The 13,357-nt window shown below is 47.1% G+C and overlaps 1 protein-coding gene across 2 annotated transcripts in view; it reads left to right on the forward strand.

Moving 5' to 3' along the window:
- The first annotated feature begins 4,769 nt into the window (after positions 1-4,769).
- The window catches only part of st6galnac3 (ST6 (alpha-N-acetyl-neuraminyl-2,3-beta-galactosyl-1,3)-N-acetylgalactosaminide alpha-2,6-sialyltransferase 3), a 307,564-nt gene continuing 298,976 nt past the window's right edge, over positions 4,770-13,357 (forward strand). For both annotated transcript variants that reach the window (XM_048538730.2, XM_059648118.1), the window contains exon 1: positions 4,770-4,969. In XM_048538730.2, coding sequence (XP_048394687.1) covers positions 4,952-4,969 — 18 coding nt within the window. In that variant the 5' untranslated portion in view covers positions 4,770-4,951. The remainder of the gene's footprint in view (positions 4,970-13,357) is intronic.

Below are 13,357 nucleotides of genomic sequence, written 5' to 3' on the forward strand. Positions count from 1 at the left end.
TTAGGTTAAAGGAGCTGTCCCACTCTGGTTACTTTGGGTGGCACGGTGGCTCAGTGGTTAGCACTGCAGCCTCACAGCACCAGGGATCTGGGTTTGATTCCCGCCTCGGGTGACTGCGTGGAGTTTGCACATTCTCCCTGTGTCTGGGTGGGTTTCCTCCGGGTGCTCTGGTTTCCTCCCACAGTCCAAAGATGTGCAGGGTAGGTGGATTGGCCATGCTAAATTGCCTGTAGTGTTCAGGGGTGTGTGGGTTATAGGGGGATAGGTCTGGGTGGGATGCTTCAAGGGACAGTGTGGACTTGTTGGGCCGAAGAACCTGTTTCCACACTGTAGGGGATCTAATCTACTGAATGCAAAATGATAACTCTGTTTTTCTCTCAGCAGTTGCTGCCACATCTGCTGTGCTTCCCCAGATCTCTGCGTATTTGTTTCAGATTTCCAGCTCCACCAGTTCTGTGTGTGTTTTTTTCATAAGTGCAAATTCCGTCCTTTATTTAGGTTCCTCTGCTGTTGTTTCTGCATCGCTGCACTCAAGTGGTTATCTACTGCCCTATTCTGGTGTCTCTCTGACAGTGAATGCACCCACACCTTTATCCCCCTCTGTTTTGGTGTCTCTCTGACAGTGAATGCACCCACACCTTTATCCCCCTCTGTTTTGGTGTCTCTCTGACAGTGAATGCACCCACACCTTTATCCCCCTCTGTTTTGGTGTCTCTCTGACAGTGAATGCACCCACACCTTTATCCCCCTCTGTTTTGGTGTCTCTCTGACAGTGAATGCACCCACACCTTTATCCCCCTCTGTTTTGGTGTCTCTCTGACAGTGAATGCACCCACACCTTTATCCCCCTCTGTTTTGGTGTCTCTCTGACAGTGAATGCACCCACACCTTTATCCCCCTCTGTTTTGGTGTCTCTCGGACACTGAATGCACCCACACCTTTATCCCCCTCTGTTTTGGTGTCTCTCGGACACTGAATGCACCCACACCTTTATCCCCCTCTGTTTAGAAGAGAGGGCAAATACTTGAGGAAGAGTGTTTGTAATATCAGGAAGAGAGGTTGGGCTGGCAGCAGGGACAGGAGGGGTGTGTCCAGAAACCATGGGGTGAGACTAACAAAAACTGCCAGCTCAGGCCAAGAGCAAAGGCCTGTCATAACACCATAAGATGTGGGTCAGAAGTAGACCATTCAGCCCATCTAGCCTATCCACTACTCAGTGGGATCATAGCTAATCTGATAATACTCAACTCCACTTTCCAGCTGTTTCGTATAACCCTTGATTCCTTTACTGATTAGAAGTCAGTCCATCTCAGCCTTGAATATACTGAATGATCCAGCCTTGACAGACCTGTGCAGTCAAGAATCCCACAGATTCATTACCTCTTTCAGGGAAAAACATTCTTCTTCACCTTTGTCTACAATGGTTGGCCCCTCACTCTCCGGCTGTACCCTCTAGTCCTAGACCAGATCCTTTGAGAAAGTGTGGTCTTTCAAGCTATGGCAAGGGAAAGAGGTCATAATTGAGAGGTTTCAGGCTTCATGATAAAGTCGTCTGAAAGATCCTTGTACTTGGTGGTGCTGAGGGTGAGAAAGATGAGAAGAGCTGTGTAGAGAAGACGGTGTTGAGGCTGGGTGGCTCACCAAGCTGGTTGTTCCGTAAATGTATCATTACCATGCTGGGTAACATCATCAGTGTAGCCTCCGATGAAGCGCCGTTGTGTTTTCCCGCCTTTTATTTAAACTCTGGAGCCTGTTGAGCTTGATGGCCTCACTTCTGGTTTTTCTTCGCAGTGGAGTGTATATGGGGTCAAGTTTTATGTGTTTGTTGATGACTTTTTTTATGGAGTACCAGCATTCCAGGGATTCCCGTACCTGTCTCTGCTTTGCTTGTCCCAGGATCTTGATATTGTTCCAGGATCTTGATATTGTCCCAGTCGAAGTCATGGTTCTCCTTGTCCATGTGGATTGAAATGAGTGAGTATTGGTCGTGTCTTTTTGTAGCCAGTTGGTGTTCATGTACTCTTGTTAGTTTCCTTCCTGTTTGTCCAATGTAGTGTTTCTCGCGGTCTCTGCAGGGGATCTTATAGATGACATTAGTCCTGTCCATACTGGGAAGTGGGTCTTTGATTCAGGGCAGCAGTTTTCACAGGGTTGATGTGAGTTTGTGTGCCACTTTGATGCCCAGCGGTCGTAGGAATCTTGTGGTTAGTTCCGATGTGTTCCTGACGTAAGGTAGTGTGTTGAGTGTGTCGGGGCGTGTAGCATCTTCCTGATGTTGTTCGTGTAGGAATATTCTGACCCAGTTTTTTGGATATCCATTATCTTGAAAACCTGGAAGTGGTACTCTTCTTCCTCTCAGCATAGTTCTGTGTTGCTGCAGTGTGTTTTAACTCATTTAAATAGGGCTCGCAGGCATCTTTGTTTTTGTGTGCTGGGATGGTAACTGTTGAAGTTCAGTATCTGGTCCGTGTGTATGGCTTTTCTGTGTACTTTTGTAAGAGAGAAGATGGTATCATTAGACAAAAGAAGTTACGTTTTAGAAGCTTTGTTTCTGCTTTGCCTGTGTCAGTGTCCGTATTTCGCCAATTATTGTGCATTCCGAGTGCAGCTGGTAATGTGAGAATAACCAGATAATCTACCTTCTGTGGTGCTGATTGAGGGTTGGGCATGGATCAGGATGCTGGCATAATTCCACTGCTCTTTGTGAAAAGTGCCACTGGATCATTTATGTCCACCAGAACTGGCGGATGTGGCCTTGGTTTAACCGAAAATGGTAGCTTCAACAGTGCAGTGGTCCCTCAGTAATGCATTGGCCTTTGCTTGTATGCATTTGAGCCCAGGTGTGAGTCTTGTGTCTCCCACGACCTTGTGGCTCAGGGGCGAGAGCATTACCAACTGAGCCACAGCTGAAGATATAGTCACCAATGGTGTGGCAATCAAAACTGGAGATGCTTAGCCGAGGACAGAGTTGGGTATACATGGAAGTGTTAGGAGGACTGATAGAAAATACACAGATATAATAGGGCAAGGCTACAGGAGCTTTTGAAAACAAAGGTAAGCTTTGTATAGATTGTAGGGATCAATTGCTGTGAGCCAATAAAAGTCAATGGGAGTATGGCAATAGGTGAACAGGACTTGATGTGAAGAAGGATACCGGAGACCAATCATCGGAACATGGGAACAGCTAAGTGGGGAGATAACAAATACATGGCAGCAGGAGAACTGAGACAGGGACTGGGTCTGTTACAGAGATAGGAAAACACAATCTTAGCAATGGTGCAGCTTTGAGGCTTGAAGGTTATCTTGGGATTCAATATATTGCTGAGAATGTGACCACACTGGTTCAACATGAGGTCAGTTACCACAAAGGGAGGGTGGAACTGATAGCTGGGGAGTGGAGTTTGTAGCAGGTATAGAAAGCAATGAGTTCCATTTTCACTGTTAGCCCTGGAGTTCCTCAGAGACTAATCTTGGCCCCCTTACACTCAACTTGACTTCAACCCTTACTGGTCGCAGCTCACCATTTGCCACAATGCTTGTCTGTCACATGGCATGATGCAGGATGATCCTCCGGTCCAGGTCTGGGAAAACTGACGCCACTGTTTACAAGAATCTGTCCCAAAGCCCCCTTCCCACACCACTGTCTCCATTCTCAACCTCAACACTGTCTGAAGTTGAAGAGTACATTCTCTCAGCTTGCCATCTTTTTTGAACCATCAGAGCCATCCTCAGGACTGTGCATCTCTATAAACCTCAGTCACCTCAGCCCCGACATCAGCTGACCAACTGCTGAAGCCCTCGTCACCCTCTTCCTTCCCTCGGAGACTTGCCTCGCTCCAATGCTTGACCAGCTGCTACTGTAAAGTGTATTCAGAGGATTTTGCTGCATGTGAAGTTCGGCACAAGGACACAGTGGGATTTAAACCAAAGGAAGCCAAAAACTAAAATGCCAAGCTGGGCTAGATACAGAGGTGAAGTTTGGGTTGGCACAATTGACTGGTGATGGGGGAACGGCAGAGTCAGAAAGAACAGACTTGGACAGATTTGCTTAATAGAGCCACAGAGAATAGGAGTGGGGGTCCATTCAGCCCTTCGAGCCTGCTCCAATATTCAATATAATCATGGCTGATCATTCAACTCAGAAACAAAAACAGAAATTGTTGGAAAAGCTCAGCAGGTCTGGCAGCACCTGTGGACAGAAGTCGGAGTTAACATTTTCAGTCCAGTGACCCTTCCTCAAACCGTTCTTCAGAATCCAACTCAGCCGCTTTCTCTTTGTGCTCTTTAGCCCTAAAAACTACATCAAATTCCTTCTGGAAAACATTCAACATTTTGGCCTCCACCTGTGTCATTTCTGTCCCTGATAACAAAGTGTGGAGCTGGATGAACACAGCAGGCCAAGCAGCATCTCAGGAGCACAAAAGCTGACGTTTCGGGCCCAGTCCCTTCATCAGAGAGCCTGATGCTCCTGAGATGCTGCTGGGCCTGCTGCGTTCATCCAGCTCCACACTTTGTTATCTCGGATTCTCCAGCCTCTGCAGTTCCCATTATGACTGATCGCATTTCTGTCCCCGAGTTTCCCAGATTTGGAAGTGTGAAGAGAATTCCTGACTAAAGCAAAGTAAAGATGGTGACAATTAGATTTCAGGCAGCAATCAGTGACGTGGTTGGGAGCTTGTACCCCAGATTCATGGAGCAACATGTGAGTCATGTGATCGAAGATGGTATTTAACCTGGATTCGAGCCAGAAGTGGGAGGGGAAGAAGCTGACTGTTTTCGGTGGAGAGGAAAGAAAAATCTCCCTGAGAGGAGTAACAGATTTCAGCTCTGTCATCTCTCCCATTACTGAGGCAGCAGGCAGTTTAACTCACAGCCTTTGCCATTTCTGGGTTGAAAGCCTACTGGAACTGTATCTGCAGGGGAGAAATATCTTTCTATCGGGTGCTGTGCAATGTCTTGCTTCGTCAAGGTAAAATCGTTCTGTCTGTGGGTCGGTTCCGCTTGAGCAGGAGGGAATCGGTTTTCTCCTCCTTCTTCCATGCAGGGAAACTGAAGCCGTTTCATTCAACTCTCGCCGTAACTTGGCTCATCGATTCTGCGCGGCTCTTTCTTCCCCTCCCTGCCGGCTTCCTCGCTCTGCCTGTCAGATACAGCTGCTGTGAGAGAGCAGAAAGGGCCATTTGCTGGCAATGCAGGGAGGCCCCAGATATCGGTCTGTTTCGCTGGGGCTGAATTCTTTCAAAAGGAATTGTTTTGTGTCTGTGTCTCTGGGGAGGGGTGGGGATGAAAGCTGCTTTGTGCTTGTACCTCGAGAGTTCGACTGTCTGCATCTGGCCGCTGTTAACTTTCATACAAACTCAAAAAAAGTGAAACTTACAAACGATTCATACAGGTCTGACTTATTTTGTACACAGTTCTTCGATATGACCAGTGTAATCGTTATCAAACATTGTGGATTTCCTGCAGGTTCAAACAAATGGTTTGATTAGCCTCAGGCTTCCGTTTGAGCTAATCTGAAAGTTTTTTTGTGCTATTTCATTCACTATGTTACTTTGTTTCCCTTTTATTGTAGTCCATAAAAGCATAAGGTATAGGAGCAGAATTAGGCCATTCAGCCCATTGAGTCTGTCCCATCATTCCGTTATGGCTGGCATGTTTTTCAACCCCATTCTCCTGCCTGCTCCCTGTAACCCTTGATCCATTCACTGATCAAGAACCTATCTATCTCTGACTAAAATATGATTGAACTTTACAAACCTCTATGGCAATAGGTACCATAGATTCACCAGCCTCTGGCTGGAGAAATTTCTTCTCCTCCTCTCCATTCTAAATGGTCATTCCATCCCTCTGTGTTGTAGTCTTCCCTACTAATGGAAATACCTTCTCCATGTCCAATCAAACCAGGCCTCTCAGTACTCAGTAAGTTTCAATCATCTGTCCAAACTCCATGGAGTACAGATCCTGAGTCCTTACCCGCTCCACCACAGTTGCCATGTTAATGCCTCTAGTCATATCATCTTAAGCAGTCCCTCAGCTGTGGGGCTGAGCTGCTTCCTCTGTTTGCCTGGTTCTGAAACACTGATAAGGATGCAGACTTTGTCAGAGGTGGGTGAGACTGTCAGGCAGTGTTTGAAAGGTTGGCTTGATGGGCTGTTTCAGGCTTGTACATCCATTTCCTGCACGCTCCCCTGAAACCTTCCTGTGCACGCTCACACTGAAATCTCTTGATGTCTCCGAAGCCTTTGGGAATGCACCTCCTCTGTTACAGTGGGTCATAAATCAGGATCGCTCCTCAGGACTGACCTATCCCCTCCCTACACTCTCCTCTCCACCTATCTTCTCCTCTATCCATCTCCAGTCCACCCCCCCCAATTTATTTCAGAACCCTCTCCCTGTCCCCCTTTTCTGATGAAGGGTCTAGGACTGAAACATCAGCTTTTGTACCCCTAAGGTGCTCTCTCTCTCCTCCCCCACCTTCCTCCTACGAGTGAGGACCATCCCGAGCAAGGTCCAGGGTCAGGTGTTTGTCTTGGTCACAGTTGTCAGACACATGTCTTACTGCATGGAGTTGATTTCTGAGCACCCCAATGCTGGGTGAGATGGCCCTGCCAAGATTGTTTTCTGTTGGCAGCATTTGGAATTTATTGCAAAGGCACTGCTAGGGCTACGTCTCCAGTTGCCTGAGATGCCTGCTGTACATGTACAAACATCTGAAATGCCAAGGAGAGAGGGGATCACTGCTGCCCAGTAAACCTCACTCTCAGGTTTGAGATTCTGACCCTGAAGTACTCTTAACCTCACTTAGTCTAAGGCTGAGCTGGCACACTGGGCACAATGATGCGTTTTCTCATCTGTGTCCGTCTCCATCAAGAGGAGGCTCCGAAGAAATGGAAAATGATCCACATTTTCTGGATCTCATTGCGGCCCTTAACTGTTTGTTTTTCTGTGGGAACTTTTGCAGCAATTGGCACAGAGGCTCAGTGGTTAGCACTGCTGCCTCTCCTCACCAGGAATCCGGGTTCGATTTCATCCTTGAGCAACTGTCTGTGTGCGGTTTGCGCATTGCCCATACCCCACTGTGTGGGATTCCTCCAGGTGCTCCAGTTTCCTCCCACAATCCAAAGATGTGCAGGCTAGGTGGATTGGCCATGCTAAATTGCCTGTAATGTGTAGGGATATTTAGGTTAGGGGGGTTAGACATGGTCTGGGTGAAATGCCCAGCGTGGGCTTCTTGGGCCAAATGGCCTGTTTCCACTCTGTAGAGATCCTATGATTCACATTTCTTCCTCTTTGCCCAGAAGCAGTGCTGGAAAAACACTTCCCTGCTTACTGCAACAGTACTTGAGACACTTTTAGCTTACTAGTTTTACCAGTAAGCTAGTGTTAGAGCTCAAATATTGGAACACTGCCTCATTAAAATATTTAAACGCAGGATTCTCCTCCTGGATGCTGCTTGGTTGACTGTCTCTGTTAAAACCAAATGGGGTTGTGGATTCAGACTGGAGATCTTCTATCCATTCTGTTCATTAGAAATAGGATTAGGAGTAGGCCCTTCTGTTCCTTCGAGGCTGCTTTAACATTCAATGTGAACACAGCTGATCTGACACTCCTCATGTTCATTTTCCTGCCTTTTCTGCAGAATCTTTGATTCCCCAGCTGCCCAAGAACTTATCTTTGCCTTAAATCTACACACAAGCACTCTGTCCCCACAGCTCGCTGTATAGCAAGGTGTTACAAAGACTCTCAACCCTCTGAGAGAAGAAATTCCTCCATCTCAGTCTTACCTTGGTGCCCCTTTTTTCTGAGATGATGCCCTGTGGTTCTAGACTCTACTAGGAAGGGAACTATCCTCTCAGCATTTATGCTGTTCAGCCCCTTATGGGTCTGATCCATTTCAATGAGATCACCACTCATTCTTCTAGATTCCAACAAAGAAGAACAAGAACAAAGAAACCTACAGCACAGGAACAGGCCCTTCGGCTCTCCAAGCCTGCGCCGATCAAGATCCTCTGTCTAACCTGTCATCTATTTTCTAAGGGTCTGTGTCCATTTGCTCCCTGCCCATCCATGTCCCTGTCCAAATATATTTAGATTCCCTACAGTGTGGAAACAGGCCCTTCGGCCCAACAAGTCCACACTGCCTCTTGGAGAATCCCACCCAAACCCATCCTCTTATAACCCAATGGGGCAATTTAGCATGGGCAATCCACCTAACCTGCACATCTTTGGACTGAGGAAACTGGAGCACCCGGACGAAACCCATGCAGACACAGGGAGAATGTGCAAGCTCAACACAGACAGTTACCGGAGGCTGGAATCGAACCTGGGTGCCTGGCGCTGTGAGGCTGCAGTGCTAACCACTGAGCCACTGTGCAGCCCTGTGCTAGGAGGCAACTTGCCAAGGACCAAGGCTCATGTCAACACCAGCTTGCCATGTCTAAACTCGCAACACTTCATAGTTTATGCAGGTCAGAGCCACCAGACGACAATCATTGAGGCACGCTGAGTGAGTTTTCTTGGGTACCAGGATTACAAAGGTTATCTTGAAGCAGGTGGGAACTTCAGATCGTAGTAAGGAGAGGTTAAAGATGTCAGTGAATACTGCCATGAGTGGGTCTGTACAGGGTCTGGGGGGCTTCACCTGAGACAGTTGCTTCCCTCGCTGTTGCAGAGTTTCACATTGAGACTCCGGTAGGTCACACTAAACTGGCTTTTCTTAGCACTTGTTAATTGCTAGAGGCTTCTGACGAGTAAAGTAGGGTCTCCTGAGCTTGAGGGGAGTGTTGGCTGTGGTGAGGAGTGCTGTCTGCATCCCTCACCGTACGTTTTTTGAAAGGAGACTTTTGCAGGGATCACTCTCCTGGGGAATATTGGGATGAGCTGGGAAAGTGGAATTGAGAGCAAAGGTTAGCTTTGAATTTACTCAATGCTGGAGCCATATGGAGGTGTTGGCATGGTGGTGTTTATCATGTAACTAATCCAGCAACCCAGGTAATGTTCCAGGGACCTGGGCTCAAATTCTAGCAAGGCAGATAGTCATTTAAAAAAATCTGGAATTGAGTCCAGTGATGACCATGAACCCATTGTCAATTGTTGGAAAAGCCCATCTGGTTCATTAATGCACTTTTAGGGAAGGAAACTACCATCCTTATCTGATCTGGCCTATGTGACTCCAGACCCACAGCAATGTGGGTGATTATTAGCTGCACTCTGCATAATTAGGGATGGGTAATAAATGCTGGCCTAGCCAGTGACATCCTCATCCCACGAATGAACAACAAATAAGCTGCATGTAGCTGGATGCCTGTGTTATTGTCAGACTGATTTGAGATGGTGTATCGCACAGGCCTCAATTTCGGGTTTATCACTATCTGTTTCAGGTTTGGATGCAATCAGTTTTTGATTTTTGGGAGGAGGTGTCTATGACCTGAGGATGAAGAAAACTGAGCAGAAACAGGCCATTCAGCCCTTCGAGCCCGTATCACCATTCAATATGAGTGGGGCTAATCATCCCCATTCTCGCTTTTTCCCCGTATCCTTTTGATCCCTTGGCTCAGTGGGGATGGTACAGTGGCACAGCAGTTAGCACTGCTATCTCTCAGCACCAGCAACCTGGGTTCAATTCCACCCTTGGGCGACTGTCTGTGTGGAGTTTGAGCAATCTCCGTGTGTCCGTGTGGGTTTCCTCTGGGTGCTCTAGTTTCCTCCCACAGCCCAAAGACGTGCAGGCCAAGATTCTTGCCCATAGTGTTCGGGGATGTGTAGATTAAGGAGATATTCTGAAGTTTGGTGTGGACTTGTTGGCCAAATGGTCTGTTTCCACACAGTTGGGATTCGATGAACTATATATACCTCCTAATGCTTTAAACTCACCTTCTTCCTGTAGCAGAGAGTTTCACAGGCTCCTCACTCTCTGGATGAGGAAATTTCTCTTCTTCATCTTAGAATCCCTACAGTGGGGGAGCAAGCCATTTGACCCATCTCGTCTGCACTGATGCTCTGAGCAACCCACCTTGCTACCCTGAACTAGTAACACTGTATTTCCCATGGCTAACCTAGCTAGCCTGCACATCCCTGGGTACTATGGGCAACACAGCATGGCCAATCCACTTGTACAGCCTACCTCAATATCCTTTTACTGTAACCCCAAGTTCTGAGTTCGCAGAATGAAAAAGTGCAATCCTGCCACTGTTGGAGGCGTAAAAAGGAAACAAAATTGAGGGAATTTGTAGGGAGAGGAGCAGATAATTTGGGAGGGAAGATGGTGTGGGGTAGGGAGGGTGTGGTAGTGGCCTGCCGAAGTGAGGGTTTCTCAATAAGACTGTCTGTATTGCCCAGGTCGGCCATTGGAGTCAGAAAGTCAGGGTAAAGAAACTAGTCTCCTAGTGCTCCCCAGTCTTCACCTGGATGGAGTTGATAGAATGCCGGAATTTTGGAAAAGTGACAGCTTCTGAGTCAAAGTTGAATGTCCTAAGGCTTTGAGCCTGCCTTTAAAGCTGGAAATGGGTGGATTGGATTGGTCACCTGATACCACTCCAATCTCCCACCTCTCCAACCTGGTGTGACCCAAAGCTGTCACTTTTGGTTGAAGTTTCCCTCTACAATATTGACCTTTTGTCAGAACTAGTAAATGTGAGCAATTAAAGGTAAAGCCATCATAGTCCCATCAGATGGGCTGGGGTAGTAGGAAGTGCAGATGCTGGAGAATGAGATAACAAGGTGTAGAGCTGGATGAACACAGCAGGCCAAGCAGCATCAGAGGAGCAGGAAAGCTGATGTTTCTTTTCTGAAGAAGGGTCTAGGCATGAAATGTCAGCTTTCCTGCTCCTTTGATGCTGCGTTCATCCAGCTCTACACCTTGTTATCTCAGATCCTCCAGGATCGGCAGGTCCTACTGTCCCTGATAGGGAAGGGTAGTGTCATTGACCAGATGAATTATTTTTGAGGCAAAAGCCATTGACTACAACTAAGGGTGAACTACTCATCCCTTTGTTGTTCCAGCCAGGTGAAAATACCTTTTAAACATATCCCTTGTATTTGCAGTTGACATTAGGACAAAAAATACACAACTTTGCGTTCACTTATCACCTCTGTATTAAGTTTGTAGGCAAATGCAAGAAATACTTTTTATTTGATCTGAGATTTATGCTTGGTCTGCTGTGTTCATCCAGCTCCACACCTTGTTAGATCATTGGGCTTCTCTCTCACTATAGGGAGAGTCTGAGGGTTCGCCACCCCTTAAGGGAGGGGAGAGGTTGAAAAGGGGAGTCCGTCACGGTAACCTCAGTTGTTGTGGGAATTAGACGAAGGCAAATTAAAGAGCGGTGGGTGGGTGGGGTGGCGGGAGTGGCAGTAGGAGAAGGAGTGAGTGGAGAGGAGTGAATTAGTAACCACAGCCACTCAGCTCCAGCAGAAAATGAGGACTACTAATAGCAGCAGAAAACAATGGGGTCCTAGAAGAAAAGTGATTGGAGAATACCCAGGAGAACAGATCAAGATTGAGAAAGTTGATGTGCTGGAACTTTTGGCAAACATTAAGATTGATAAGCCCCCAGGGCCAGACCAGATTTATCTTGGGTCGCTCCATGAAGCGAGAAAGGAGGTGGCTATGCCACTGGCGAAGATCTTTGCTTCCTCACTCTCCACGGGAGTCATACCGGAAGATTGGAGGGAGGCAAATGTTCCTCTTCACAAAGGGAATAGGGAAATCCCTGGAAATTACAGACCAGTCTTGCGTCTGTGGTCAGCAAGGTTTTGAAAGAATTCTGAGGGATAGGATTTATGATTATTTGGAAAAGCATAGCGTGATTAAAGAGAGTCAGCATGGCTTTGAGGGGCAGGTCATGCCTTACAAATCTTATTGAGTTCTTTGAGGAAGTCACGAGACAGGTTGACGAGGGTCGCGCAGTGGATGTGGTGCACATGGACTTCAGCAAGGCATTTGATAAGGTTCCCCACAGCAGGCTCATTCATAAAGTCAGGAGGTATGGGATACAGGGTGATTTGGCTGTCTGGATTCAGAATTGGTTGGCTGACAGGAGGCAGAGTGGTTGTAGATGGTAAGTATTCTGCCTGGAGGTCAGTGCTGAGTGGTGTCCCGCAGGGCTCTGTTCTTGGGCCTCTGCCCTTTGTAGTTCTTATAAATGACTTGGATGAGGAGGTTGAGGGGTGGGTTAGTGTGTTTGCTGATGACGCAAAAGTTGGAGGTGCCATTGATAGTATCGAGGGCTATTGCAGGCTTCAGCGAGACATTGACAGAATGCAGAGCTGGGCTGAGAAATGGCAGATGGAGTTCAACCTGGATAAATGTGAAGTGATGCACTTTGGAAGGTCGAACTTAAATGCTGAATATAGGATTAAAGGCAGGATTCTTGGCAGTGTGGAGGAACAGTGGGGTCTTGGTGTTCAAGTGCATAGCTTCCTCAAAGTTGCCACCCTGGTGGATAAGGTTGTTAAGGAAGCATATGGTGTTTTGGCTTTCATTAACAGGAGGATCGAGTTTAAGAACCACAAGGTTATGCTGCAGCTCTACAAAACCCTGGTGAGACCACACTTGGAATATTGTATCCATTTCTGGTTGGCCTATTATAGGAAAGATGTGGAGGCTTTGGAGAGGGTGCAAAGGAGGTTTACCAGGATGCTGCCCGGAGGGGTCATAGTTTTAAGGTGTTAGGAAGAAGGTATAGAGGAGACATCAGAGGGAGGTTCTTCACCCAGAGAGTTGTGAGCGCATGGAATACTTTGCCAGTGGTAGTCGTGGAAGCGGAGTCATTAGTGACATTTAAGCGACTGATGGACATGCACATGGACAGCAGTGAATTGAGGGCAATGTAGGTTAGGTTATTTTATTTTTGGATTAGAATTATTCCACGGCACAACATTGTGGGCTGAAGGGCCTGTACTGGGCTGTACTTTTCTATGTTCTAAAAGCCAGGGCTGAGATGGAAAGCTGTTGAACAAAAACAAGTTGCTGGAAAAGCTCAGCAGGTCTGGCAGCATCTGTGCAGGAAAAATGAGTTAACATTTCGGGTCTGATGACCCTTCCTCAGAACTGAGTTATTGAACCTGTGAAAAGACTTTGTTTGTTTTTGTCGGAATTCCTTGTTGACCAAAGCTATACTGAAAACAGCAGAGTAAATGCATGTGTGCATCATCTGTGCCAGTGCTCAGCCTGAAATATTTCGGCTCCCGTCAGGAGACTATAATCTATGGCCATGTGCCACCTATCTTGTATTTAACTGCCCCCTTAACTGATGATCTGAGTACAGCATCATGCTTCTATTCTCAAGCAATGATGTGGTGATTTTCTGTAAAGTGGGTTCTGTGATTGGGATTGCTGCCATTGGTGTTTATTAAG

This window comes from Stegostoma tigrinum, chromosome 8 (genome assembly GCF_030684315.1).
Source record: "Stegostoma tigrinum isolate sSteTig4 chromosome 8, sSteTig4.hap1, whole genome shotgun sequence".
NCBI classification, from domain to species: domain Eukaryota; kingdom Metazoa; phylum Chordata; class Chondrichthyes; order Orectolobiformes; family Stegostomatidae; genus Stegostoma; species Stegostoma tigrinum.